Raw genomic sequence first — 26490 nt, 5'->3', positions numbered from 1 at the left:
AGAGTCAACCACAGTCAAGTGTACCATTTATTTTGAAATGCCATATCAGATCTCAATAGCCAGGGATACTGTTAGTCGTATCACCCAGAAGTTAATGACAACAGAAAGGTGATTTTGGAATGTCCAGCCGAGGTCATGATAGCCACACATGACCTTTATTTTGAAACGCTGCATTCGATGTGGACAAAACTCCCAGGTTGATATGCTGTAATAGTGTAGTAACTGACACAAGTCGAATTACGTACTGTGCCTAAAGCAAGGGAATCTTTTCCCCCCAAGTATCATTCCATTTATTTTCGCTTTTATTTCGAAACTGGCCCTCGCACCGTGTTGACGGCGCGTGACCGTAACGCAGAGTATCATGAAAATCAAGTGAAGGTTGGCTTGACTTCTTATTTGTACATCTATTTGCATACAAACATATTGTGCACACCTGTTCAATATGCTCGTCATAATTCGTAAACAATACATCGACAGGAACACAATGAGTTTGTACGTAACCGGAAAGCCGTTTGAACGAAACGCTGCCCCCTGGTGGCTGCCTTTCCAGTATTGTCGTTGGAGTACAACAACAGGACGACGGCGTTGGGGACACGAGCTAAAAAGGCGAGCTGCGTCACTTCAATATTGGACCTTCCCTGGCTCTAAGCTTTGCGAGCACACGCGGCCACCTCTGCGGGGAAGGACCGAGAAGAAATGCCGACGACCAGCGGCGCCAGGCCGATTTTCATTGTGTCCGAATGAAAAAGGTCTTCGACCGGAAGTGGTAGCGTGCGCTAGTTTGTCGGGGCCTCGACGGTCGACGGTCGACGGCCGACGCGTTGCCGTGCGTCACTGTCTCGCACCGAACCGATTCCGGGCCAGAGGCTTTTCGCGGTGAGGCTGCAAACAAGGGAAAGGGGAACCGTTGGGAGTTGAGGACGAGCAGGCATGTTCACTGCATTTACGTTTGGTTTCATGGCGGAGTTGGAAGAAACGAGGGAAGGAGATGTCCTTGTACGCATAAAGGGATCCGGCCGTCTTGAAGGATGCAAAGGAAGGATGCAGAGGAGGTCCCCTGTTCCTCTGGCACGAGCAGTGGGGCGAGTTCGGGCGGAGGACTGCACGGCTCCGCCCCTGGCCCCGCCCCCTCCTCGGTCGCCGCGAGAAGACTGACGTCTCTCCGAACTCGAGATCTGACACTAGGGGGCGCCCTGAAGAAAGCAAAGGTATCTTGGCTCAATAGGAGGTCGCCTGCATAACCGGGGGAATGGGGAACGTCCGCATTTAACTCCTCATCGCACTTCCACATAGTTCCTTTGCACCAAGTCGCCACGGCACGGTAGCGAAGCGCGACTCGAGCCCAAACGAAGCCGACGCGCGAGTGTTTGGTTTCACACTTTTGTTTTTTCTGCGTCCCCAAGAAAACCTTTGAGCCGAATGTCAACGCTGTGAGGAAAAGCAAGGACGAGTGAGCGGTCGTCATCAAAGCTCCTCCCGGAGTCCGGTGTAATCGTACGTTCTTTTTGTCCGATGCAAACATTCACATTTACCCGCTTCAAATCCGTCCGATTGCAGGTCCGAGGGAGAGATTCAAGCGACGCCGAGAAGAGAGCGGAAACAGAGGGATGACAGAAGGCGAGAGAGCAGAGGCGGGAGGAAAGGGAAAGCCGCGGACCATTCAGTCTCACTCGATCTTCGAGCAGGGTCCTGCTGACGCTCTGCGGAAAACAGGTTCACGTCCCTTAGCTCTCGTTTGCCTTCGACGCGCGAGTCTGAGCGAGCCAATCGTCTTGAATCTTGCAGGCCGGGCGGCTGCTCCAAGAGCGTGCGACGCCACCGCGCCGCCTAAACGTGGTCCTGTAAAAAAAGAGCGGAAAGACTCCGATGGTGAAGATGAGCTCCTCAGAAAACTACGGCGAGATGATGTGAGTTGAGTTGCAGTCAACACATGACAAAGGATCTCAAACCATCGAAATCTTTGGATGAGAACAGACGCTCAGATTAGTTTGATGTCCTCGCCAACAGGAACCTCCGTCGCTGCTTTACGGCCCTTTTGTATTTGGATTTTTCCGCTCGGCCGTTTACGTGGCAGACCTCCGAAATGTACAAAAAAAAAAAAAAAAAAAAAATGCATACTGGCGGGTGAAGTCGTTCAATGAGGCGACGAGCAAAAAAAAAAAACAAAGTGTGTTCGCTCTGCAATCGACACGCAAATGCTAACAAGTGGATGCATGCACTCCTCTGGCGTGAGTGGCCGGTATTGGTCAACAACGACAGATATGCAAACGGCGCAGCGTGGCGAGACGACGACAGCGAGTGCACGAGTCACGCACGACTTGGCCCCGCAGAAAGGGGACAACGAACTCAAGTCCAACAACAACAAAATGGCAGCGCGTCGCAATGGAATTGTAGGTTAGCTGTTTGAGAAGGCGGACGGCAAGAGGGAAGGAGCTGTCGGGATGTCCGCTCGTTCTCGTTCGCGCCGATCGGTGGCGCCGACCCGAGGGAAGGAGAGAGCCGGGAGAGCCGGCGGCCGGGACGCGGAGGAGTTTGCAGACTCAATCGAGTCCAATCGGTATGATCGAACACGGCCGGACCCCCGATGAAGGTGTGGAAGCTTCTCGAGGACGGTCAGGAGAAACGGGCGGACAGCACCCGTTCTTGATTTTGTGGCGGAGGGACTCTTGCATGATGAGTCGAACAGCATAGAGACAACAGGTTCTGCTGTAGGGATGTTTGAAGAAGCTCGGATCAGAAGGAACCGGCCGTTTTCAGCCTGGGGCGTCGGAGACTTTCTAAGTCCGACGGTGTCAAGTTGAATTTAAGAGGAAGGTTTTCGATCACTGTCTTGTGTGCTTCTCCAGTTCATATGCGATCCTGATTTGAAGAACGATGCCAAGTTGAAACCCATCCAGTTACCTTTGTGTCAGACAAGAACAACACGTAAGAAAAACCCCCTCTCGTGCGAACACCTTGATGCCTGTCACGTTATTTGACTCTGCTGAAGTCTCTCATTGTTTGAAAGCGGGTCAGGAGAAGCCCCCTCTTCTCGGATCATCATCCGCCGGACCTCGGGTTAGGACGGGCCGTAGCGGAGAGCGGCCATCTTTGGTGGAGATACTGCGGGGTCTCTGCCTGTCTAGCGAGGAGGAACTCTTCTTCATGCAGTTGCCTGACTGTATGCCTGTGAGAGCTCCAAAAGATGAGCTCAATCCTGAGGCCAGATTCGAGAACGTTGCCACGGACAAGAAGCAGCTGTTTGGGAAAGCGCAGGTGAGTCAACGGTGGGTATTTCTGCGATTTATTCGCTATACGTGCACATAGCACAAACAGCTAGCCTCAGAAACCGGGGTCCGTGACACTCAAGTAGTCCGGACGGCGGAAACGGAGAGCCGTGGCGTCACGCTCGCAACATAAAGGGGGGTCCGATGCCTTGCTCAAGGGCAGCTTGACGGTCGTCAGCGTGTCGACTTCTCTCCGACAACTTAATGCGACGGGACTCGAATCGTGACCCTCCGAGTTCCGTCCCGAGTCCGAGTTGTTTCGGATGAGCGAGCGCCGACCCCTTTCAGTGTGCAGTATTCTCGGAATCGTGACTTGGTTCTCGAAATCCCATCCCAGCACCTTGTTTTCGAGATCCCGATATATTTTTGTTTCATCGTTTATTTTCAACGCCGCTTTCCTCCCGCATCCCCAAAACGAGGACTCTAAATTGCCCTTGGGCGTGAATGTGAACGGGAAACTTTAAACCTGGTTGGAACCTTTCGTTGTTCTGTGGATGTTTATTAAATGAAGGCAAGCTTTATTTGACAAAAAGGTCCTCTTGGTGGTCTCACTTCATTCTTGTGGTGGGAGGGACGATTTAGGGTTAGCCGCGTCGAGATTCACCCTTTGGGGGTCGCGTACCACTGCAGTAGATGACTCACAGGCAGGGTTCCGAAACGTGGTACAGTCTGGATTTGAGCACCCTTCACAGTTTTAGCCTCCGGTTTTGAAGCCCAAGTTTTCACTGCCACTGATTTTTCTGATATTACCACGTTTGCCGCCTCATCCGTGCAACACCGTGTCTGTCCTTGCGTCTTCCCAGGAGTCCCCGTCGGTGAAGTGCTCCCCTGTCCTGTCAGAATTCCCAGAGGGATTTCTGGGTAAGATCCAAATAAGAAAGTCGGGAAAGATGCAGATGAAGCTGGGCAATATTGTCATGGACATCACCGACGGAGCTGCTTTGTCATTCCTTCAGGTAGTTTGTGTATCACCTTTTAACAAATCTACTAGTTAGTTAATATACCACGCCATGGATAGATGTTCAGGCAGTATTCGGAACTTCGATTGCCTTTAGCGTGAATAGCATCTGACCACATTGGAAATTAGCTTCCTTTACTGTGTGTACTGTGTAGAGCGGTACGGTAGAAAAAGTGGTTAGCGCATCTGCCTGCCGCACAGGTCTCAAGTTTCTTGGTACGAATCTTGGCTCTGGTAGGCCTGTCGCGGTCATTACTGTATGGACTTATCGTTCGATAAACAAAATGGACATGATGGTTTTTTTCCGGACTCGATAAATTGCCATGGTTGCGGCGAGTTGGACGGCTGTGTCACTAGCCGCTAGCCGGCTCGTGGAACGCCGGCGGACCGCTACACTCTTGCCTTTGTCGGCTCCGTCCAATACTCGACAGTCTCGCTCTATGTGCGAGCGCGTACATTCGCTCGACAGAGACAAAAGTTAACTGTTAACTTGTGACAAAGTCAACTGTTCGTTATGTTGAGTGCGCTAGCGAGCTAGCCAGCCCCCGCGCTAACGAGCGGCGACGACGACGTTCAAAACGTCAGCGCCTCTCCGAGTTGTTGTGTGCGCGTGTGTGTGTGTGAGTCCCCGACGAACACAAACACAGGGAAGTGAACTTTTTACGAAGCAGAACCTCAGCGGCACACGTTATTCGGCCAGCAGTTGAGTGCGGCGAACGGCAGCATGTATTTGATTGTCTTCAACAGACCAACCGCGGCCTCCTTATTTTTCATGATTTCAGAGGTATTGGAAAAGCAACAATGGCTTTTATGGTGATCGTTTTTTGGGGAGGGGGGGGGAAATGTATCGTCTTCAAAAAATGGTTATTGTGACAGGCCCAGGCTCTGGCCTTACTGCATGAAGTTTTCAAGCTCTGTCTGTGTTAGGGGAGAAAAACCTCCTCCAGGTACTGAAGACTGATCTCTAAATGCCTTGACAAAGATGTTCACTTGCGATTGACACTGTCAGAGAAGCATTCAGTTACCAACGGACCTTATGCATGCACATCTGTATAAAATCATCCTTTTTTTGTGTGTGTGTCGTTTTCAGCAATTGGTGTCTGTCAATCTGTCCGACGGTAAGACTGGAGACATGGCGGTGTTAGGAAACATCCAACATAAACTGGTTTTATCTCCAAATTTCCAAACTTTATTGGAACAATCGACAGAACAGTAATAAGGATCGTGATCGTCTCCTCGTCAGCAGCAGCGCTCACAGACACGATGACGCGTTCTGTTTTCAGAGTTTTTCCTTCATCGTTTAGGCATCTCGGTGCGCTACCTTCAATAGTGAACTCCTTTTTAGGGCAGATCCCCAATAATATCTGCATTTCTAGTCGGTTTTTCAGATGTCTGGTTTTGTATTTCAGTACCCTAGCTTTTGAATATGATCTATGTACAGTATAATGCACATTTGTTTAGTGATATGCAAATCGTTGTACAATAAACCAACTCTTTCTGGGAATATAAAATGTTTCTTATCTGGAAAAGTATGAAGCGAAAACTGCTTGTTGACTCTGCTTCATGGAGCAACCAGAAAGGTCTGGCTTCTCGCTGCTGTTGGGCACAATCCTCACACCTCCAAAACCATCCATTTTCGGCGTTTTCAACACTTACGATTCGTCAATAATTCTTTTAAAAAAAACAACAACAAAAATGTGGGGACTGACCAACGGTACATATTTGTGGAAAAAATGTGAAAGGAACCAAATCTGGACATAGACGGTTTCCCCAGACAGTGACGTTCCACAACATCAAATACAAATGACATGATTGCCTTCTTATGGGCACTTTGTAAATTCTGTTAAGTCATTTCCCTCGAGCAGGGATTCTTGAACTGTGGTACGTTGGCTCCCTCTAGCGGCATGCAAAAGAATCACTGGATTACAGTAAATGTTCCAATGTACAGTGGCTTGAACTTTTCAAACTACAGTACAGTAGAAAAACGTCAGGTTCAGTTGTATTAAACCTTCAAGTACGATACATTTACATAATGCATTCTGTTGGTCGTGACGGAGGTACTTGCAGAGTTGAGTACTTGGCGTAAAAATAGGAAGGGCTTTTTAGTGATTTTCATCCTCTTTCCGAATGCATTGTGGGTTTCTATGTTAGTTCTTAGTGACATTACAAAATGACTACATGAGGTGGATGTAAATGTTTATTCAAATGCACAACACAAAGAAGACTCGGGTAATATTCTGGAAAGTAAACTGCGTGCTGAAAGAGTATGTTCTTCATGGATGTGACATGACATTCCCAAAGACTCGAATAAAATAAGGAACGTTTCAGTGTACTAAGTGTGAAATGACATTTTCATCACGACTTCTCGGATCAATAAAACAAGCATAAGGTATTTGTGTTTTATGGGGGGGGGTGCTTCAGGGACATTTTGAAATTGCAAACACTTCACAGTCATCGGTGCATTTGTACATGCTTATATTACATAAGATGAGTTAATAGCAATGTAGAACAAATTCAGTCAAGTTGCAATTGTTCCCAGTGTGGTACCAAGCTAGCCGCACCCTAAACCGCATGCCGCGGGCAGTACATTCCAAAACCTAAAATGCGTTGTAAAATCAATCCATTTTGATCCAATCCCTTACTTCCATCTTTAAAAAAAAAAAAAATAATAAATCTATGACTTTTCCAATGCAACGGTCACACAAAATTTGCTCATGCAGAGATTACAAGACGATGGCAACCACGGCAATAAACACCGTGAAATGAATACAGAACATTATCGTCATTGTGAAGACAATGTTTGAGCTTTATTGCATGAGATCACATGAAATGGTGCTGTTATCGCCAATTATTACATACACGTACAATACAAACGTGTTTTGGCCATCCAGAGACGATAGCAGAGCTGCTTTGGATTTAGATCTTCGGGAACTCGACCGACTTCAAGAAAATCCAAAACAGCCAAGCCTTTTTTTCCTGAATGAAATACCAACATCTATTCAGCTCGATGGCACAAGCCCAGGTTTCCTTCAGACTAATATTACACTATATCCACCAAAGGACCGCCTTACTGTACAATTATTCGGTTAATTGATTCATTGACTTGTAAATGCTCAGTGTGAGAAGACATTCCCAAATGAGTGGGCAGAGTTTGCCGGCGCCCCATTGGCACGTGCGACTTTCACAGCTGTTCTAGCTGCAAAGGGTGAGTTTCACTTTTCTGTTCCTGCGCGGAATAAAAGACTGCGGTCGGGAACTAATATGAGCGCCTTTTTCGTCGCTTTGCCCCGGTTTACGTATCGAAACCTGACTAATGAGTAAACCGACAAGATGTAAGCTTTCATTTCTGGTGAGGTGTTGAAGCAACCTCTGTGCCGCTCCAAGTGAGAAACAAAGACAGCACGGACCTGAGGAATCGGTGAAAATCGGTCTAGTAGTAGTCGATAACATTCGGAACGAGAAAGTCCACTAAAGAAACTAAGATTAAGTCTTTGTCATCTTTTTCTCAGCTTTTGCGTTGCTGCTTTTTGTCATCTTCTTAACAGTTCTCGACTTGGCTTTTGTGACGGGCCTCTTTGGTGCCGCTTTCTTTTTTTTCTTGGCCTTTTCGGCCTCTGCAGCCTTCTTTTTGCGGTTGGACACAGCCTTGCCTCTGATCAGGTCTTCTCGTCCAATTTCTACCATGTGGTCCTCCCACGACTCCATCTCGTTCTTGTAGCGGATTTTGTCGTCCTCGGCCAGCTGTGTGTAAACCTGCAATGTTGAACACTTGACAGGTGACTCATTTTTTTTGTGCGCACCAATGGGCAAACAAAAATAAGGGTTTTATTGGTTCTTTATTGGCTCTTTTGGTTTTCTTACTGCTTAGCGCATGTATCTCCTTCTGTTTCGTAAAGCTTTAAACTGCAGAGTCCCTACTTTGACATCAATCAAGGAATATTTGAAGTGGTTGAGGCCTACCTGCTTCTGATTGCTGAAAAGATTCCTCCAGTCATGCGTCAGTGACTTCATCTTTGCCTAGCACACAATACATGCAATGTTAGGCAGTTAGGCAGGAAACTCGAACTAGAACGTGGCACAAATGAGTTTGACGCCCGTGATTGAGCACATTAAAAGCAGGCCAAATGGATGGCACCCTTCTTGTACTAACCGGTATGTTTTCTCCTTTGGCTTCCTCAAAGTGTTCCGACATAAAGATGTTGAAAGGCGTGCGAGGACGTTTTGGCTTCCCCATGGTGTTTGCTTCCTAGATCCCATTCAAAAAAATAGTTAGGGTTCAACCATTCAACCAGTAACACGTGTAACACCAGGTTGAGTGTGCGTCAGCACGACTCGCTCATCAGGTCTTCAATCATTCTAACTCGCAGCATGCTGGACCACAGCTCACCGAACCCCGCAAAATTTCTAAACGTAGCTTTTTGTTTTAGCTGGACGCTGACGACACATTCGCATGTTTAAACTCGGCAAGAAGTTGATTCTGCGCTCCCTATTCTGTCCGCCAATTCCAAAAGCGGCGATACGTGCCAAAATGCAGTTTGGACTTCAAATGACTTTGAATCTGGTCCGCCGTGCCGTTCATCCTCTTACCCTCTTCTTGCGGATGGCCGCCTTCTTGGCCATCGTCTGCCTCTTCTCGAGCGTTTGCTGCTCGATCTGTGCTGGCGTCAACTGGGCCCGGTAGTGCTGGAGAGCTATCTTAAACTCTTCCTTCTCCTGGGTAAATTCCTCTTCAAAAGGCTTCATGGAAGATATCCACCAGGTTATTCACACTTTATATTTCTGTTCAAAACTTTGGCAAGATGCATACAGTGGAACCTTCAAAGCTGAAAGTCACCGAGGTCACACAGTGTGGAATTCGAGCTAAATCTTCAGAAAAACGACATCTGAATAAGGATGTCCCGATCCGACGTTTTCACTTTCGATCCGATGCCGATATTGCAGTTTTGAGCGATATCGGTCTGATCAAATTTCAGCAATAATCATACATCGTTTGCTCATTTTGCAGCCTTACAATGCGGCGTGTCTTACTTTGACTTGGACGAGCGCTCCGCTTGACTGACTGGGAGCGTTTCTCGCCGACACGCTGCTTACATAGAGGAAGGCGGCCGTGACTGAGGACAGCATGCGGACGGAAAGGGGGAAGGGTGAGTTTGACAGAGGAGGCTAAAGACGCGCCCCCCCCAGTAGGTATATAGTTCCGGCATGTGCATCGGTTTGGCTAAGGACCCCCTTAAAACGGCACCTACGAAGAGACACGCTTACGAAGCGCAGTTTAAACCAGTTACGCGGAGGAACGTGGGAATCGAGCAGCCGCGAGAGAATTCAAGACCAACGAATCCACGGTTCGCGAGTGGAGGAACTCGGAGCTTGCCGTCATTCCGGCAGGCTTGACGAACCGCTGCACATCGGTGTCAACGGGGCGTTCAAAGCGAAGTTGCGAGCGGCGTGGGAGCCGTGGATGACAGATGGCCAACACAGCCTCGTTTTCCTCGTTTCTAATTGTCACCAAATTGTAACAAGCCAACCTCAAAAGGATTTGGTTTTTTCAACCTTTCGGATTCCACTGTTCCTGGTTAAGTTGAAATACCCGCTTCTTCTCTGGGCTCATCATTCTCCACTCGTGGGCAATCCTCCTGATGACATCCATCAATTTTAATTCTGAAGGAGACAACAATAATGGAATTGAAGCCTTCGAACGGTATCATCTCTATCCGAGCGGCAGCGCTCCACGACACCGCCCCCCCCCCCCCGCGTTGCACTTTACCTGGGTTCTGTCGCCCGACCACCGGCTTCTGCTGCAAAACATATCTCATGTAACCATTAAGAGGCCTCTTTGGAGGACCACCGGCTTGGGTGGACAGGCATCTCACCGGGGTCCTGTGTGCAGCACGGACGACTCTGGTAGACCAAGACAGAAACACGAGTGTACCGGTACAGTACATGTCGACATTAGGGATAGGCACATTCGTCCATCGGTCGATTCGCAGATCGGTGGAAATTCCAGCAATCGCGCTGATTAATCGAGTCTCGAAGCGAGAGAAATGAGTCTGCTCGTCTGCGACAAGCAGCAGGCCTGTCGGAGTTGTCCTCGATTTACAACGGTACCGACGTACTGTACGACATTTCAAGGTTACCAACTGTTAACTCAATTAACTAGTTTGCGCAGCGGCGCAGGAAGGTACCCCCCGCGCCCGACTGTTTTTCACTTGATTTTTATATTTACGTTGTGCACATAAATATTGACTGTAATTATGCAAAGGTTAGCGATACGCCAACGGTGCGTTCCAACTTGCGCCCAAATCGGGGTTACGTCGCCACCATAAAAGCGGAACAGAGTCGTAAACTGAGGAACCTGCACCTGGAATATTTAAAGTGCGTAACGGGTGAGACGCTCCTTTATTTTGACAGGCATGCATCACAAACATTATCACAGGGGAATGTTGTAAAGGTACACGCATTGTGTACACCTCTGTACAATTACTGGGCACTTTGAACACGCGACCATGTGCTATGTTGACAAAATATATGCATACAGAATATTTCAACGTATTGAATATTAATATTTCTTATATTTTGGAAGAATTATTAATTATATAATATAATTATTACCATTTACTGCTGAGAAGCTGAAATTCTGATGATCAAAAATCATCACAGAATAATCTGATCAATGATGAGATGTTGAGGCGGCACGGTGGATCGGTGAATTGATCGAACTCTGCCAATTTTCACATTGCAATCTAGTCAACTGCACAGAAAACCAAACGCTCGGATGATTTTAGTATTTATGATGAAGATCGATGATGCTATATGCACTCGTGAAAATGAGCGATCGTTGCGGTTGTAGTTTACACCGCGCAAATATTTTGGTGCATTTGATCAATTGAAATGGAAAACGGTCAAACTTCAAGTCAATTGCAAAGGACCAGAACAATACAATTATGACAGTGTTCATCAAAACTTGCCATTACAGTATTGCTGTAAAAGGCACACTGTATTCTGTCGTGCTCATTCAGTGCAATTAGTTGCTTACTTGCAAACAAACTTACAAGACAATAACCATAAACCCAAACGCTTATGAGGAAAACGAGGTTTTTTTCCCCCGCAGTTTTCACAGACATTGAACGGTGACCGTCCAAAGTGGCTTTGTCGCCCATGGTAGCATTGCCACTGCTTCGGCTAGCAGCGACCAGCGTACAAAGTCAGCGGAATCCAAGTTAGCTACCTTGCCAGAGTGTTCGAGCAAGTGAACACGCCGAAGGACTTCGCCACAAACGTCGCCAAGCCGAACGGAGCCATTGCCGGCGGTATTTGCACGGAAAATGACGACCAAACAAAAAAACACTCGTTTGACCGAACAATATCACGCGGCAAAAGGCGCCTTCGCTCGCCCCGGTGCATTGTGGGGGAACGAGTAACAGCAATCACGTCGTTTCCAGCCTCTACCGCCGCCAACTGGACTGGAGGGTGAAACGTAAAGCGAACGGGGGAAAGAAACCAAAACAAAACAACACTTCAACTGAATCCTCATCAGGCGAACGTACCGCGCTTCAAAATTAACCAATTATTTCATAAAATACACAAGTCTTCAATAAATGTACTGTGTCATTCTTCACAATATACTAAAGGACCAACTATTTCATAAATAAATGAATTTGGGATCAATAAATCCCATATAAATAATTCCCCCCCAAATATCAACAAAGAAGAAAAAAGAAGCCTGCTGACTATAATTGTCCCCAGGTCAAGCTCATTTGTTCAATCTCTATTGATGGGTCATTTTTAAAATCCCATTAAAATAATATGATCATTTAATTCAAATTAAGATACGTGGTATGGAAAATGGATGGATGGATAAATTACATTGAATTTAATAAATTAAATAATATGCTGATACGATATGAATTTACTGATACGAGTCATTGAATCACTGGCCGTTGTTATCATCAAAGGTTATAATTGGTTCTCATAAAAAGAAAAAATCCAATTGAATATTTTTCAAACTTTTAATGCCAGAATCTCTTTACTGTTAAGTTCTCCGAAATTAAGTTTCCTGATGTTTTTTGAAGATGCTAATTGTTATCATTCTTTTTTTTAAATGCACAGCCTTTTTCTCTTATTGCTTAAAAGGGGACATTTCAATGATTTAAATACGTCAAATTTCTACAGCAAATGTTGGTCACCAGAGGGCAGCATTGCTAACAATAACCACATAAACATAAGCAACACGAAAAGATAAGACGACAGTCATTAGGAATCAAATAGAACACTTTAAAGACCACTGGGTTCATTTTCATTTCTTCTTCATTGTGTCGACTGAAAATATAATGCGGAAATGCTAATTATCGTGCGCTGAGCGCTAAACAATAGCGCGCCGCCATGTTTGGCTTGGTTCGAGGGTTACGTCGAGCCTAAGTTGTAAACCAAGAGCTGATGAGCGAGGTGCCAAAAGGAAGTGTTCGCAAACATTCGAGGCGATGCCGCCACTCGACTCGAGCTCAGCTCGTGGCAGTGTCGGCCATTCCCGAATTGGACGTGACGAAAGCAGGCCACGTCTTTGGACGCGTCACGTGACTCACACGCGCGCGCCCAAAGTTTGCTTCTTTTGATTGGCTGCTAGTTGTAAAAGCAAAAGCACGGCCTGCTGTGATTGGCTGGCGTTCGCCCAGGACCGCGCCGGGTCCGAATGGAGCAACCGTGCAGTTTTCCAAGCCTGCAAGATGTCGCGCAGGTGCGAGCGCTGCGTGCTTTTCGTCGCCGCGCTCTCCCTTTGCGTCGCCGCCGCCGCCGCCGCCTCACGCCGCTTCCCCACGTTGGAGCACCTGAAGTCGCGAGCCGACGACAAGACGCAGGGCGCAGCGGTGGCGGAGCTGCTGAGGCGCCTGCTCGGCACCAGATCGGCGGAGTTCGTCGTCGTCGTCGACGGGAGCCTCTCCGACGACAGCCTGGACGTGTGCGAGCTCAGGTCGACCAAGAACAACAAGATCGTCGCCACGGGCAACACCGGCGTGTCCGTGGCCTCTGGGATTTACAACTACTTGAAATATTTCTGCAACTGCCACGTTTCCTGGTCCGGCGATCAAGTGGCCCTACCCCGCCCTCTCCCCCGACTCTCCGGCGTCCTCCGCATCAACACCCAGCACAGGTCGGTGCGTGTTCGGCGACGCGAAACGCCGCCTTGTCGACATCACCGCTCGCTTTGGGTTTCGACGTGGGCTCGCTCGTCACGCGGCTTCCGCTAAGCATTCGCAACCAGCCTTTGCTCCGACCTGTAACTTAGCGACTTCCATCAACTTGCCTTGCGTGCCGCAGAATTGCCCAACTATTAGATTGTTTTTTTTTTTTTTTTTTTACAGGTGCGACGATCAATCGATTCATCGACGACTGAACGATTATCAAACGAATCAAATCCAATATTCTCGGACTTCCGTAGTCCTCAATGAAAGCAGATTATCTTTGTAGTTCGTCGAAGTGAGACATTCGCGAACACGCCGCTTTAATTTTGGAAAACATTGGATCTATTTTCTTTCCTGATGTCTCCGAGTCGACTCGTCTCTTATTTTGGCATGCAGGGAAACCTTCCCTCTCTCTTTCCGCAATGTGGCTGCCGATATGGCCGTACGTTTTCATTCCATTTGTTTCGGATGAATACGTATTTTGGAAAGCCGCGAAGTGGCGAGGGAACGCCGTAATGGGAATATTTGAGCAGGGAGCGCATGAAACCACGGGCGCATGACAAATCGAGCATCGTAACACATTGTGTTTCGTTGTTTACTGAAAACTTGCAGCGGCGAGGCTAGGTCCATTCGAGGACCCTTTCTCTCAATTAACTGTTGTGAATTAGACCCGCATCAGCTCACCGCAGTTATGTCGTGTTGGCAGACTGAAAAGCCACGGCATGCCATGCCAAGCCATGGCAAAGCGTGGCACTGTTAGTTTTCCCCGCGACTGTCTTAATAGCCTAAGGCAGGGGTGTCGAACTTGGCCGTTAACAGTCACGGTTGGTTCTCGGGAAGCCGGTTGTTAGCGCGGTGTGCAAACGATCCCTTGTCAGTACGTGCCTTGGTTTTCAGGTTCAGGTTTCAGGTTTGTCTCATATCGAGCACAGTCGGGGGACTTTCCGTTTTTAAAACTGTTGTTGGGAACTGCCCACACGGTATATCTGCTTTCCCTTTGACATTTCGACTTCAGTTACGAAAATAACATCTCAAATGTTGCCGTCGTCACTTGACACACGTGATTCGATAGCAGACAAAGAAAGTGACTCGCCGTGAATTCCAGCGCAGCACCATCTACGCATCAGCTTGTGTGCGTGTGTGTCAGGTTCCGCTACTACCAGAATGTCTGCACCGCCAGCTATTCCTCCGTGTGGTGGGACTGGCCGAGGTGGGAGAGAGAGATCGACTGGATGGCGCTTAACGGAATCAATCTTCCGTTGGCTTTCACTGGCCAAGAGGCCCTTTGGCAAGAGGTAAGAGCAAAAAAAAAAAAACAAACAAAAAAAAAAGTCTCGGGTCTTGATCTTCAAGTTTCTGTGTCAGAAATCAGGGCGTCGAGTCAAATCCCTGCAAAATTGGTTGGACGAGGTTGGAGGGATGATAAAAACAACTTTGAGATGTTCAAGGGAAAAACAGCCCCACACATTTTTTGTAAATATTCTATAAATATTCCATTAGTCACTGGACAAATGGGTGAATAGTGACTCTTCTTACAAAATAATTGGCAGTGCAAGTTGCGCAACTTCCTGGGCTAACAGAGAGTTAAACTTATTTTTCACGACACGTGCGTCGAAGTCCCCTGTCGGAAGAGAAAGCGGCTCTCAAAAGTCGGAGACCCTCCACCTCACGAGCCGGCTTCTAGAACTATCCGGGACTCGTAAGCCGCCCTCACGCGCCGTCTTCCTCGGCTTGTGCCCGGCATGCGCTGGACATGTTAGCTAAGGTTTGAGTTTGGAAAATAATTTGCTCACCGATACGGCCGGGCCCCCCTTGCTGGTCACCCCCGACGACCGCGTGAGTCGCCAGCAGGCCTGTTCTAAAAATAGCTCACCGGTGATTGGACATTATGTTTTCTTAAGAATATTATGGAAGTGATCATTTGAAGAGATTTATTCCCCCCCCCCCCCAAAAAAAGTGTTGCATATTGAAATGTATGTTTCCTACCTGGTTAAGTCATGGTTGAAAATGATGATGAGACATCATTAACATAATCAGGGTCTTCACGTAGATGACCATCCTTAATTATCAACACTAACGTTGGATTAAATGTCATTTCTGCAAATTTGCTATTTCAGAAGTGTGCGCCAAACGGGTAGACCTTCGTCTTATTAATCAGTACCATTTGTTGCAATGATCACACAACGTGTTTGTGTCAACAGTAACGTGACTTCTTAAATCAGGGCTTTGCTTTCAGTTTGAAAGTGTCTTAAAATGCAGCACGGCGTTCATCAGAGGAGCACAAGAACCAAGATTTACCGCAGCTCTTTCTTTGAGCCTGCGAGAAATCGGCCCAATAGAAATTCCCCACATAAGTTTGCGCAGCTTCTGCTTTGACACATTTGAATGCTTGGTGTTTGTCAGCCATATTTGATTGGATGCAAAGTGAAGCAGTATGTTTTTGCACTGATTTTGCTGACAGCACACATTCCCGATGTCCCGCTTAGGTTTACCGCGCTCTTGGTTTAAACCAATCCGAAATCGAAGAATTCTTCGCCGGTCCGGCCTTTCTCGCCTGGAACCGCATGGGTAACCTGTTCGAGTTTGGCGGACCTCTGCCGCAGTCCTGGCACGTGAACCAGCTGACCCTCCAAGTACTGTGACCTTTATGCTTATCATACCTTTTTTTTTCCCCTCCAAAAACTTCATTGGAAAAATCAAGACAAAAGATGACAAGTAGTGCTCAGCACAGCATTCAAACGTGCTGACCGTGAGACGTTTGGAAGATGTGATTTGCTCGGATCGATAGACACGGTCAAAATGTTCCCATGCAACCTTTTACATCCAGCTATTTAGCGTCGTTTCAAATTCTGCTGGGCGCCTTGTCTTGACACTTCCTTTCCCCCCCCCGCAGTTTAACATTTTGGAGCGAATGAGATCATTCGGCATGATTCCGGTGCTGCCGGCCTTCTCCGGGAACATCCCCAGGGGAATCCTCAGGTAGAGGATCGATCTTTTTACCTTTTTCTGCCCTCGCAAACATTCATCACATTTTCTAATTATGCAATGCTTCTTGCTGGTCATACACAGATTATGTCGTGGTCTATTTGGATACAAAATCCCTTAAAGAGTTTTTTTTGCACAGCATATCATTCATTCCCATTTACACCCGTTTGTATGATATGAAAGAACGAGACCAAGATAAATCCCTTTTAAAAGTTGTCATGTAAAATCTGTACAACTCAATTGCACATTTTATAACTTGGACGTTGGCACACCAAACGGTGCTTTTCATGAAAGCGATTTTGCATTTCAGGTTGCATCCAGAGGCAAACGTAACAAGATTGGGGCCATGGGCTCACTTCAACTGCAGTTACTCGTGCTCCTATATCTTGGACCCTAGGGACCCGCTTTTCCTCCGGATCGGTTCCCTCTACCTTTCCCAGGTGATCAAGCAATTTGGAACGAATCACATCTACAACACGGACACCTTCAACGAGATGGTTCCACCTTCCTCAGACCCCGCTTACCTGTCAGCTGTCAGTCGTTCCGTCTTTGCCTCAATGACTGCTGGTGAGTTTTTACATGTCAATCAAAACGGAACGACACGTATTGGGTCTTCCTCTTCCCGTTCTGGGCTGCATAGGATTCATTTGATCCAGTCTACTGAGGCAACTCTTGAAAGCATCAGATATTATTGAACGGGGCAGGACGGCATGGTTGTGTTGCGTTCCCCCCGCCCTTGTGTCACAATGCTAGGTGGCTAAATGTTAGCATTTCCAAAGAACTCATTTCAACTGAAGGTAAAACGCAACGTTGATAACAGGAGTGTTGTTAGAATTTCAAATGAGCTCAAACAAAGCACTTGCATTCAAACTTGAAATTCACTCTTTGCCGCACGCACGAGCCATCAAAGTTACATATTGAAATAGTAGCATACAACGAATCTTTCGCCAAACAGTGTTCGTACAGTGAGACAGTAGCGAAGGTGAAAGATGGGCTGAGCCTGACAGATATGAAGAAAAGAGTCATATATTTAGGGAAATCATTTAACAATGTGCCGTAACTTTTCGTGTATAATGCACACCCATGTATAGTACGCACCCCCAAAGTTGACCTCCAAATTCTGGAAAACCCTTCTACCTATTTACAATGCATTTTTACAATGCACGATTTTGCTTCTACCCAAATTATCAAAAAGAAGTCTTAGCTGTATTTTGCATTTTCTTTCAAAGAATTATGCTGAAGTTAACCGCTTTATTTGAACACAGAATACTTTGTTTTTATTTACTTGCTCTTATTTTGAAATTCCCAGCCCTACCTTTATGTAGTAAATGAGAAAACACAGTTGTGATCATATGTTTGATTACCCAGGCAGAATTTGTAAGAAAGAAAACATGGACCAGGCGAAACACATTTTTGTATTTTATTTGAACGGGATTCAAATTAAACCTCTCGATGGCGGCATACATTTATAAAATGGGGACGTTTTTTCCCCATTTCCCCCTATACCTAATGTATAATGCGCACCATTGACTTTTGACATTATTTGGGGGGGAATGCGCATTATACGCGAGAAATTACGGTATGTGCCTCTTGCTGCAGCAATAATTGTGCTGCTATTGTTTTCAAGGAACACACCATGAAATGATATGAATAGCAACACAGTCAAAGCCACGAAACACAAAGGTGAAGACAAAAATGGATGGAACATTTCGATGTGGGACTCAGTTACAGGTGTGCTATGGTCACTTTAGTGGGCTAAAGCTAACTTAATAATCATAACTTAGATTTTATATCACATTTCAAGAGACGCAAGGATGCTTTAAAGGATCGAAACTTAGGTTTATGTGACTCTTCCCCCAGCCCTGGCATCCCAAGTTGGCCCCTTTTTCACCAAATACACGATCACTTTTCTTACTGCATTTCATTTGGGGGTTAAATTGCCATGCGCTGACGTTGGGTCAGAAGCAAAAGAGTTTCTTGCTCGGCTGGGGAACCACCACTAAACATCTTGAGAATGTGTTGGGGGAAGCAGCACGAGGCTACTGCTGAGTCAGAAAGTGGGTGTCCGGGCTCAAAGGCCAAGAACAAGCGCCTGCTTCGAGTGACCTCTGTTAATGACGTCCTTTCCCAAATGGGCAATCTTAAACAAAACCTTTCTGGGGAATACTTCTCCAACGTGTATTTAAACTAAAAAAAAAAAAAAACACGAACACTTCTGTAAATGTTTGAAATTATTAGTAGGTTGAAGTAAATTGGGCTAGAGCAATTGCGCAAGATTGAGCACCATTTCATTTGTTGTTATTTTCAAGTACAATAATTGGGGACCCACAAATGAGCGATTGTGTTGCAAAACTTCGCCCCCTTCAAACTCCCTACTGAGTTAAATACTTCAGCCATGTTCTAGAATGGTCCCCTTTCTTGTTCCTCATGAAAAATTGTATTTTTTTTTTTATTTTTTTTTTTTTTTCCCTCCCACCTCCCTCCTCTCCCTAGTTGATCCTCAGGCGATTTGGCTGATGCAGGGATGGTTGTTCTTTAGTGCTGCAAGTTTCTGGAAGCCTGCCCAGATTCAGGCCCTACTACACGGCGTGCCCCTCGGACGGATGATCGTGCTCGACTTGTTTGCGGAGACCGAGGCGATCTTCTCCTACACCGAGTCTTTCTACGGACAGCCTTTCATCTGGTGCGTGCTGCAAAACTTTGGCGGCAACAGCGGTCTGTTTGGCACAGTAGAAAGCATCAACTCCGGGCCCTTCAAAGCCTCGCATTTCCCGAACTCCACCATGGTCGGCGTAGGTATGTCACCCGAGGGCATCGAGCAGAATCCCGTCATGTACGAGTTAATGAGCGAATTGGCGTGGCGCAAGGAGCCAGTCAACTTAGTTAAGTGGGCGTCTCTGTATGCCGTACGGCGTTATGGCACTACGCGCGACAGTCTGATCACCGCGTGGAGACTCCTGTTTTCCAGTGTCTACAACTGCACTGTGCCACATTATCGAAACCATAACCACAGCCCGCTGGTGCGCCGGCCTTCTCTTCGCATGAACACTGACCTTTGGTACAACCCGGCGAACTTGTTCAAAGCGTGGAAACTCCTTATTGAAGCGTCTCCTTCTCTCATGTCCGAGGAAACCTTCCGGTACGATCTTGTGGATGTTACTCGGGAGGTTTTACAAGTTCTAACAACATCGTTTTACCTGGATATCACGGATGCCTTTCATAAACAAAAGTTGCCAGAACTGCTCATTTCAGCCGGGGTCCTCATATACGACCTTTTGCCAGAACTCGATCGTTTGCTATGTAGCGATCGCCATTTCCTGTTGGGGAAATGGCTGGAGCGGGCTCAATCCTTAGCTATTGATGAGGAGGAGGCCAAGCTATACGATATGAACGCCAGGAACCAGCTCACTCTCTGGGGCCCGAGTGGTGAAATCCAAGACTATGCCAGCAAAGAGTGGGGAGGCCTCATGGAGGACTACTACGCCCAACGGTGGGGCCTGTTTGTCCAAACACTGGTGTGGTGTCTGGACAGCGGGCAGCCATTTAAGCAAGATGCTTTCAACCAGGCAGTTTTCCAGGTGGAAAAGGGATTTATTTATAATGGTCGGAAATACCCCACAAAGCCTCAAGGTGACACGTACGAGATCACCCGCAGGATCTTCCTAAAGTATTACCCGCAGGCCTTGAAAACCTTGAAAAGACTATCATGAACAGCAGAGACGACAGTTTCCATAAATGTATGCAGCAAGAAGAATGTGAATTCTTAAGCGCTATCCCAAACTTTCTGATGGAGAAAATCCCGTTTTTGTCCGTGCAGTTAACGCTTTCCTGAAATGTCGCAAAATGCAGTAAGAAAAAGGTTTTCCTGTCACACGCCCCTGCATCATCGAGGGAAACGATGCCGACCGGCCTGAAAAATCTGCTTGGCGCTAGACTGCACAGTTGGTTCATGCTTGACATGGCTGCACTCACGCCGTGTTGCTGCGTTTCCATTTGCAAAACCAGCTGCTGCCCCGCCACTTTATGGGACTACGGCGTGTCGAGTACTCGGTCACACTGTGCTTCGAAGCGCGCCAAGCCGATACTCGCATGAACCGATACTCGCCTTTCGCTAACAGTCAAAACATTTGTATTTGCTATTATTGTGTGTATAAAGTAAAGATACGGTTGCTGTCAGTTTGTAAGTTTACGCGTCGATACTTTTGAAGGGCTTCGAATTAGTTTTTCTTGATCTAGCTGGGGTCAAAATTGGGCCCCCTTCTCAAATTCGTATGCTTTTGCATCGTTGCACCACTGCTGACCAAAAAGAACATAAAGGCTCGTCCTACTTTGGCAAGAAAAAAAACAAACCTCTGAAAGATTCCCCCGACTTTTCGGAAAGTATTGCGTATATGGACTGACGAGATGAAAGATGAGCTTTTGGGAAGGTGTGCGTCTCGTTACGTCTGGTGTAAATGTAGCACAACGGTTCAGAAAAAGATCCTAACAGTCAGACGGGGGGGGGGGTAGTAGTGTGATGGTCTTGGGCTGCTTTGCTCCTTCAGGACCTGGACAACTTGCTGTGATTGATGGAACCGTGAATTCTGCTGGAGAATGTTCAGCCATCAGTTTGTGACGTCAAGCTGAAAGCGCACAGCAGCAAGTCAACTTCTGAATGGCTTAAAAAAACAAAAACAAAAGGAAGCTTTTGGAGGGGCCTAGTCAAAGTCCAGACTTTAATCCCACTGCATTTCAGTGCATGACCTTAAAAAGGCAGTTCATGCATAGAAACCCTCAATATTTGCTAAAGCCGTACAATTCCGCAAGGAAATGTGGTCCACAATATCTCCACAGAGATGTGAAAGACTCCTTGCCGGTTATATAAAATGCTATATGCTATAACATTTCCGTTGTTGTTGCTGCTGAGGATGGCCCATCCAGTTATTAGCTTTAGGGGGCCATTAGAGCGACCGTGGGTTATATTTGGCTGATATTTTCATTTGTTTGATGATCTTCAACATGAAAGTGGGTCAACTATAGAAAACAAAAGAATAAAAAATCGAAGAATTTGAGAAGGAGGCCAATACTTTCCCCCAGCAGATTTGGTTAAATGTAATTGAGCAAATTAAAATGCTACAAGAGACTTTTGGAAATCATCAACAAGCTTCTGGCGTAATTCGAGCCGGATGTTTGACAACTGCTCTTGGCAGAATTGGTGGGGTTCATTTGAATTGGTTGGCGTCGCGGCACTAGGATCGGGAATTGATAAGAATTTAGTGATTGCGACGACATTGCTTGTACTGCGTATCGATCCGATTCTCAATGGGTGAGGGAATGAAAAATGCAAAATAAAATGGGTCTGCCAGGATATCAGACCTCTTCAATCCACCGGGTATAGATTTTATTTCATTTTTGTAATACACTGGATGAGTTTCCAAATATTTGGACATATTTGCAGTTGTCCAGTCGCTTTCAATTGATCCAAAAGGAATTCAGATTTAAAACAAAGATCTGTTAAAAACGGTCCCTTTGCTGATTTGAGCAAAGCGATCATTCATAAGTTGAAAAATGAATTTTCAACACGGACCAATGAAGATGCTGACTCCAACCGGGCCTTCCTTTGAGAGCGCCGTCCGTCTGTTTTTGAATTTGAAATGATATTAGATGTGAAGAGTTCACGTGTACACTTTTGGGGAAACTGTCGATGATATTTTGGATGAATTTGGTTTTTTCAAATGGACAGGGTTTTTGGATTCGTGACTGAACAACAACCGTCTTCTATGCCAATCATTGATGTACTACGCCGCCATTTCATAAATCTATATTTTTGGATTAAAATGAGGTATTTCTTGAACTCAAGCTTGTCGTCATTCTTAAGACTATTTGACTAATACGGTGCTTTTAACCGCCACTTCTTTGTCGCGTGTGCGCATAGAAATATAGTATACACCACCCCAATTCCAAAAGTGATCAAACTTCAAACTATTTAAATGTAATTTTATTGCAAAAAATAATCACTTTTCCAGCTGCGAAGGAACATTTCACTTCCTCTCCACTGCTCAATTTTACAATGCATCAAATCCAATTTATTCAACTGAAAATGTGTTTTGCACACGAGAGCACGTTCAAAATTCTTTGTCGGAACGTCAGCGGCGGCAGATAACTGAGCTTCGAGCGCCGCGAGAGTCGCGGACCTTCGCCCGGTTCGTGTTTGCGCACACGCAGGCGGTCACAACGGTTCGGCTTTTACGCAATTCGGGTGAGGTTTCGCAATCGGCGACCCCGGACTGCACAGCGAGACCCGAAGTTGCGGTCATCGCGTGAAGACACTTGAATCACAACACGGCAGATGGATTTGCGTGTATCGTAAACAAAACGATTGCAAAGGATTCTGATTGGGATCTTTACCTTTTTTTTTTTTAAAATGGACTCCCTTTTTGTTTTAACTCGGTACATGCCCGCAAACACATTCACTCACGTACCAAAGTACAATTGGAAATGACTCATCGGAGCGGTCCCAAAATAACCCAGGAGGACATGCAAACGACTGCAGGCCTCACTGGCCTCAGTTACGGTGAGTGTTCATGACTCAACCATAAGGAAGGAGGAAGACACCGGGTAAAAATGGCGTCCATCAGAGAGTTCCGAGGCGCAAAGTACTGCTGATAAAAGCAACTTGATGATGCCTTAAACTTGCAGTGCCATGAAAAAGGATTGGCACCCTTCTCAAATTCTGTCTTTTTTTTTTTTTTTTTTTTTTTTTTTGCAGTTTCCCTACTTTCACATCTAAGATCTTGAAACAAATGCAAGTATCAGATAACTATAACCCAAGAGAACTTGAAATGCTATTTTTAAATGGGGATTTCATTTATTAAGGAAAAAAAAAAACTTCGAAGTGACCCGGCCTCATGTGAAAAAGTAATGGCCGCCTAAGCCCAAGAACGGGTTGGGTCGTCCTCAGCAACAACATCGCGGCGGAGATATTTTAGCCCACTCTTCCTTGCCGAATTGTTAGAATTCAAGCAAGCAATGGAGGGTTTTTAAGCATGAATAGCCTTTTTAAAGTCGTGCCACTGCATTCCAATGGGATTCAAGTCTGGACTTTGACTAGGCCACTCCAAAACCTTCATTTAGTTTTTTTAAGCCATTCAGAAGTTGACTTGCTGGTGCGCTTCGGCTTGAGGTCACAAACCGACGGCCGAACATTATTCTTCATTATTTTCTGGTGAAGAGCCTCGGTTCCAATCAATCACACAAAGTTGTGCGGGTCCTGAAGGAGAAAAGCAGCCCGAGACCATCACGCTTCCACCGCCATGTTTGGCGTTTGGTATGATGTTCTTTTTCTGAAATGCTGCGCTACATTTACGCCAGATGTAACGAGACGCACACCTTCCAAAAAGCTCAACTTTCATTTCGTTAGTCAAAGAAATACTCTCCCAAACGTCTTGGGAGTCATTCGGATGTGTTTTTGCAAAAGTAAGACAAGCCTTTGTTCTTTTTGGCCAGCAGTGGTTTTGGTCGTGGAAATCTGCCACGGATGCCATTTTTCCCCCCGAGTCCCTTCCATGTTTTTGTCATGAACACTGACCTGAAACGAGGCAAGGGAGTCCCGCAATTCTTTAGAAGTTGTCCTGAGTTCCTTTGTGGCGTCCTGGACGAGTCATTGCTGTTCTCTTGGGGTAGTCTTTGTAGGCCGGCTATTCCTGGGAAGGTTCACCGCTGTTCTCGAATTTCTCCATTTGAGGTTAATGGCTCTCCCTATGGTTGGCTGGAATCGCAAAGCTTCGGAAATGTCTTTGTAACCCTTTCCAGACTGATAGATGTCAATTACTTTATTTCTTGAATTTGTTTCGATTGTGTCATTTTGTCTGGTGGGAATCAGGCGTGCGTGGGTGTGATGAGTGACATTTACCAACCAAAAGTTGTGATTAGCCACAATTAATTCATGATTTAACAAGGGGGGTAAATCGTTTTCACAGAGGGCCAAGTCACTTTGAATTGTTTCTTTTCCCTTAATAAATGGAGTCAACATTTAAAAATAGCATTTTAAATTCACTCGGGTAATATTTGTCTGATGATCTTAAAGTGGGAAAGCAATGCAAAAATATAAGAATTTGAGAAGGAGGCCAATGCGTTTTCACAGCACTGTACAGAGAATTATTCTGTGGCCTGATAAGACAACTATTTAAAGGTGTGCGGCCCATACATCTGGCATAAAAATAACAACATTTGATCAAAAGAACATCATGCCGACGGCCTGGGGCCGCTTTGCTCCTTCTGGACCTGCACGACGTGCTGTGACGAATAAAGCAAAGAATTCTGCCGTGTACCAGAAAATCCTACATCAGTTCGTGCCCTTAAGCCGAGAACTGCTAGGCAGCGGGGCAACCCGAAACATACTCGCGAGTCCTCCTCGGAATGGCTAAAAACGACTCGTCGCCGGTTACGGCAAACGCTCGATTTCGGCCGAGGACGGCACAACTTATTTAGTCCAGGCGATTACTTTCACACAAAGAGGGCCTGATATGTTTGGACATTTCTTTCACTTCATAGGTGCACTTTAGATCTACTTTGGTTGCCTTTGTGACATATACAAATGGTTTTAATGATCTGAACCATTTATGGTTGATAAATGTGTTTAAAAAAAAAAAAAAAAGAAATCAGGAAGGGGACAAATACTTTTTCACTGCACTAATACTGTATATCTGACAACATGACCGTTGATCGCATGACAGAAAAATCCAGTATGCAAAAATATTATTTTCAAACAAAATTAAATATCGCTTAATTCTGGCCATGAGGAAAACAAGTCAAATGTTAACAAACAAGAGCCAATATACAATTCGGCCCAATTTACTGTACGGTCAATATGTTTTCATTTATTTACTTTCCCCGTGTCAGTCTGCCATTTAGCACTCTTAAGTATAAAACTACAGGCCATTAAGTCCGATGAGCAGGTTTGTATTTGGTATCAGGCGGCCGAGTCTGTGCCCAAAATTCGATAGCCTTTCTGAAATGGAACTTTCAATCGATATGATTAATCATCAGGATGGAGGCTGACGTGCATTGATGAATTGAGGACAACAAAGCGAGTTAATACATCAACAGTATTAGGGTTGCAAATTCCAGTCATTTTCAAAGTTGGGAATTCACAGGAAATTTGTAAAATGCGTAATATTTTTTGAAAGCACAAACTTATTAGCGTGAATTCTATAAAGTTGTATTTGGGTGTAACCGTGTGGTTTTTTTTTTTTTTTTTTTTTAAGTAACGCTGGACAAACAATTCACAGTACTGGAAAAAGCGCCCGCTTAAGAACCTCAGTCTGATTATCAGACTTTACACACTAGTTACAAGTTGCATTATTGTCATGAAACAAAATAATTTATTAATGATTCCCTGTGTAAATACGTATGATATGACATTTGTTAGCTTGCAAGCCAAATGAACAAAGAGATTGATAAAGCTGCCGGAATGAACAAACAATGTTCCGAACACAGAAACAAAACGAAATCATTGACATCACATAAAGCAGGTACAGGAAAATAATAGTTAACTCGTGTAAACATCAATTAAGACTAAAAAAAATAAAATAAAATGGTTTCGCTAGTCTTTTTGCATTTAGGATCTAATTAAAATGCACTTCATTGAGTTCAATTACAAATCACTTCAAACGTGCGAAGGAACTCAATTGAAATTGGTTACGAGGAGGTTTTTGTGTTTCCGTGGCCGTTTTCACGCGACCTCAACTGGTTCCGAACAGCTTTAATCTCAAGATGGGTTTGATCAAGGTTGCTTTGGGTTAACGTCATTCCCCCGTCGCTCATTGCATTACATGTGATGACTATCACCCAACGTACAGTATGTAGGATATTTGCAGTGTCTGCGTAGACATTTCTATAAATAGTAGTATACAACTCTAAATATGAGGCAAATAGGACCAAAAAAACAAACCAAAAAAAAAAGTCATTCACTTCGGTTGCCATGACAGTTTCAATGACTCCTTTCTAACCATCCACACAATGCCCAGAACAAGAAACGTAAAGCAAAAGCCCATTCGGTTGCTGTCTTTCTCCATTCCTCTCTCACTACGCGGCGCTCTTTCTTGAGTACAATCTTAAAAGTTGA

At 45.7% G+C, this 26490-nt stretch overlaps 3 protein-coding genes across 4 annotated transcripts; 2 read left to right on the top strand and 1 right to left on the bottom strand.

The window, feature by feature from the left end:
- Positions 1–497: 497 nt before the first annotated feature.
- On the top strand, positions 498–6630 carry zgc:171971 (uncharacterized protein LOC569690 homolog). The gene is given in 10 exon segments (XM_061706482.1): positions 498–876; positions 967–1208; positions 1404–1450; positions 1558–1639; positions 1641–1713; positions 1786–1907; positions 2847–2925; positions 3008–3255; positions 4070–4222; positions 5315–6630. Coding segments are annotated over 9 exon segments (1110 nt in total). The 5' UTR covers positions 498–876; positions 967–1028; the 3' UTR covers positions 5441–6630.
- Positions 6409–12932, bottom strand: tfam (transcription factor A, mitochondrial). The gene is made up of 7 exons (XM_061706483.1): positions 11450–12932; positions 9989–10122; positions 9812–9882; positions 8812–8961; positions 8375–8470; positions 8185–8241; positions 6409–7977 (listed from the first exon to the last, which is right to left on the bottom strand). The coding sequence occupies exons 1-7, from the start codon at positions 11623–11625 to the stop codon at positions 7708–7710; spliced, it is 954 nt and encodes a 317-aa protein (XP_061562467.1). The 5' UTR covers positions 11626–12932; the 3' UTR covers positions 6409–7707.
- Positions 12767–22218, top strand: naglu (N-acetylglucosaminidase, alpha). Of its 2 annotated transcripts, XM_061706476.1 has the most exons (6): positions 12767–13369; positions 14548–14695; positions 15887–16033; positions 16294–16379; positions 16696–16952; positions 18879–22218. In XM_061706476.1, the coding sequence occupies exons 1-6, from the start codon at positions 12945–12947 to the stop codon at positions 20093–20095; spliced, it is 2280 nt and encodes a 759-aa protein (XP_061562460.1). In that variant the 5' UTR covers positions 12767–12944; the 3' UTR covers positions 20096–22218. The 2 variants fall into 2 exon arrangements, with proteins under 2 accessions (XP_061562460.1, XP_061562461.1); XM_061706477.1 differs by lacking the exon at positions 15887–16033.
- The last annotated feature ends 4272 nt before the right edge of the window (positions 22219–26490 follow it).

The sequence above is a fragment of the Phycodurus eques genome, chromosome 19, assembly GCF_024500275.1.
Source record: "Phycodurus eques isolate BA_2022a chromosome 19, UOR_Pequ_1.1, whole genome shotgun sequence".
NCBI lineage: Eukaryota > Metazoa > Chordata > Actinopteri > Syngnathiformes > Syngnathidae > Phycodurus > Phycodurus eques.
This window is presented reverse-complemented; position numbering and strand designations above follow the sequence as displayed.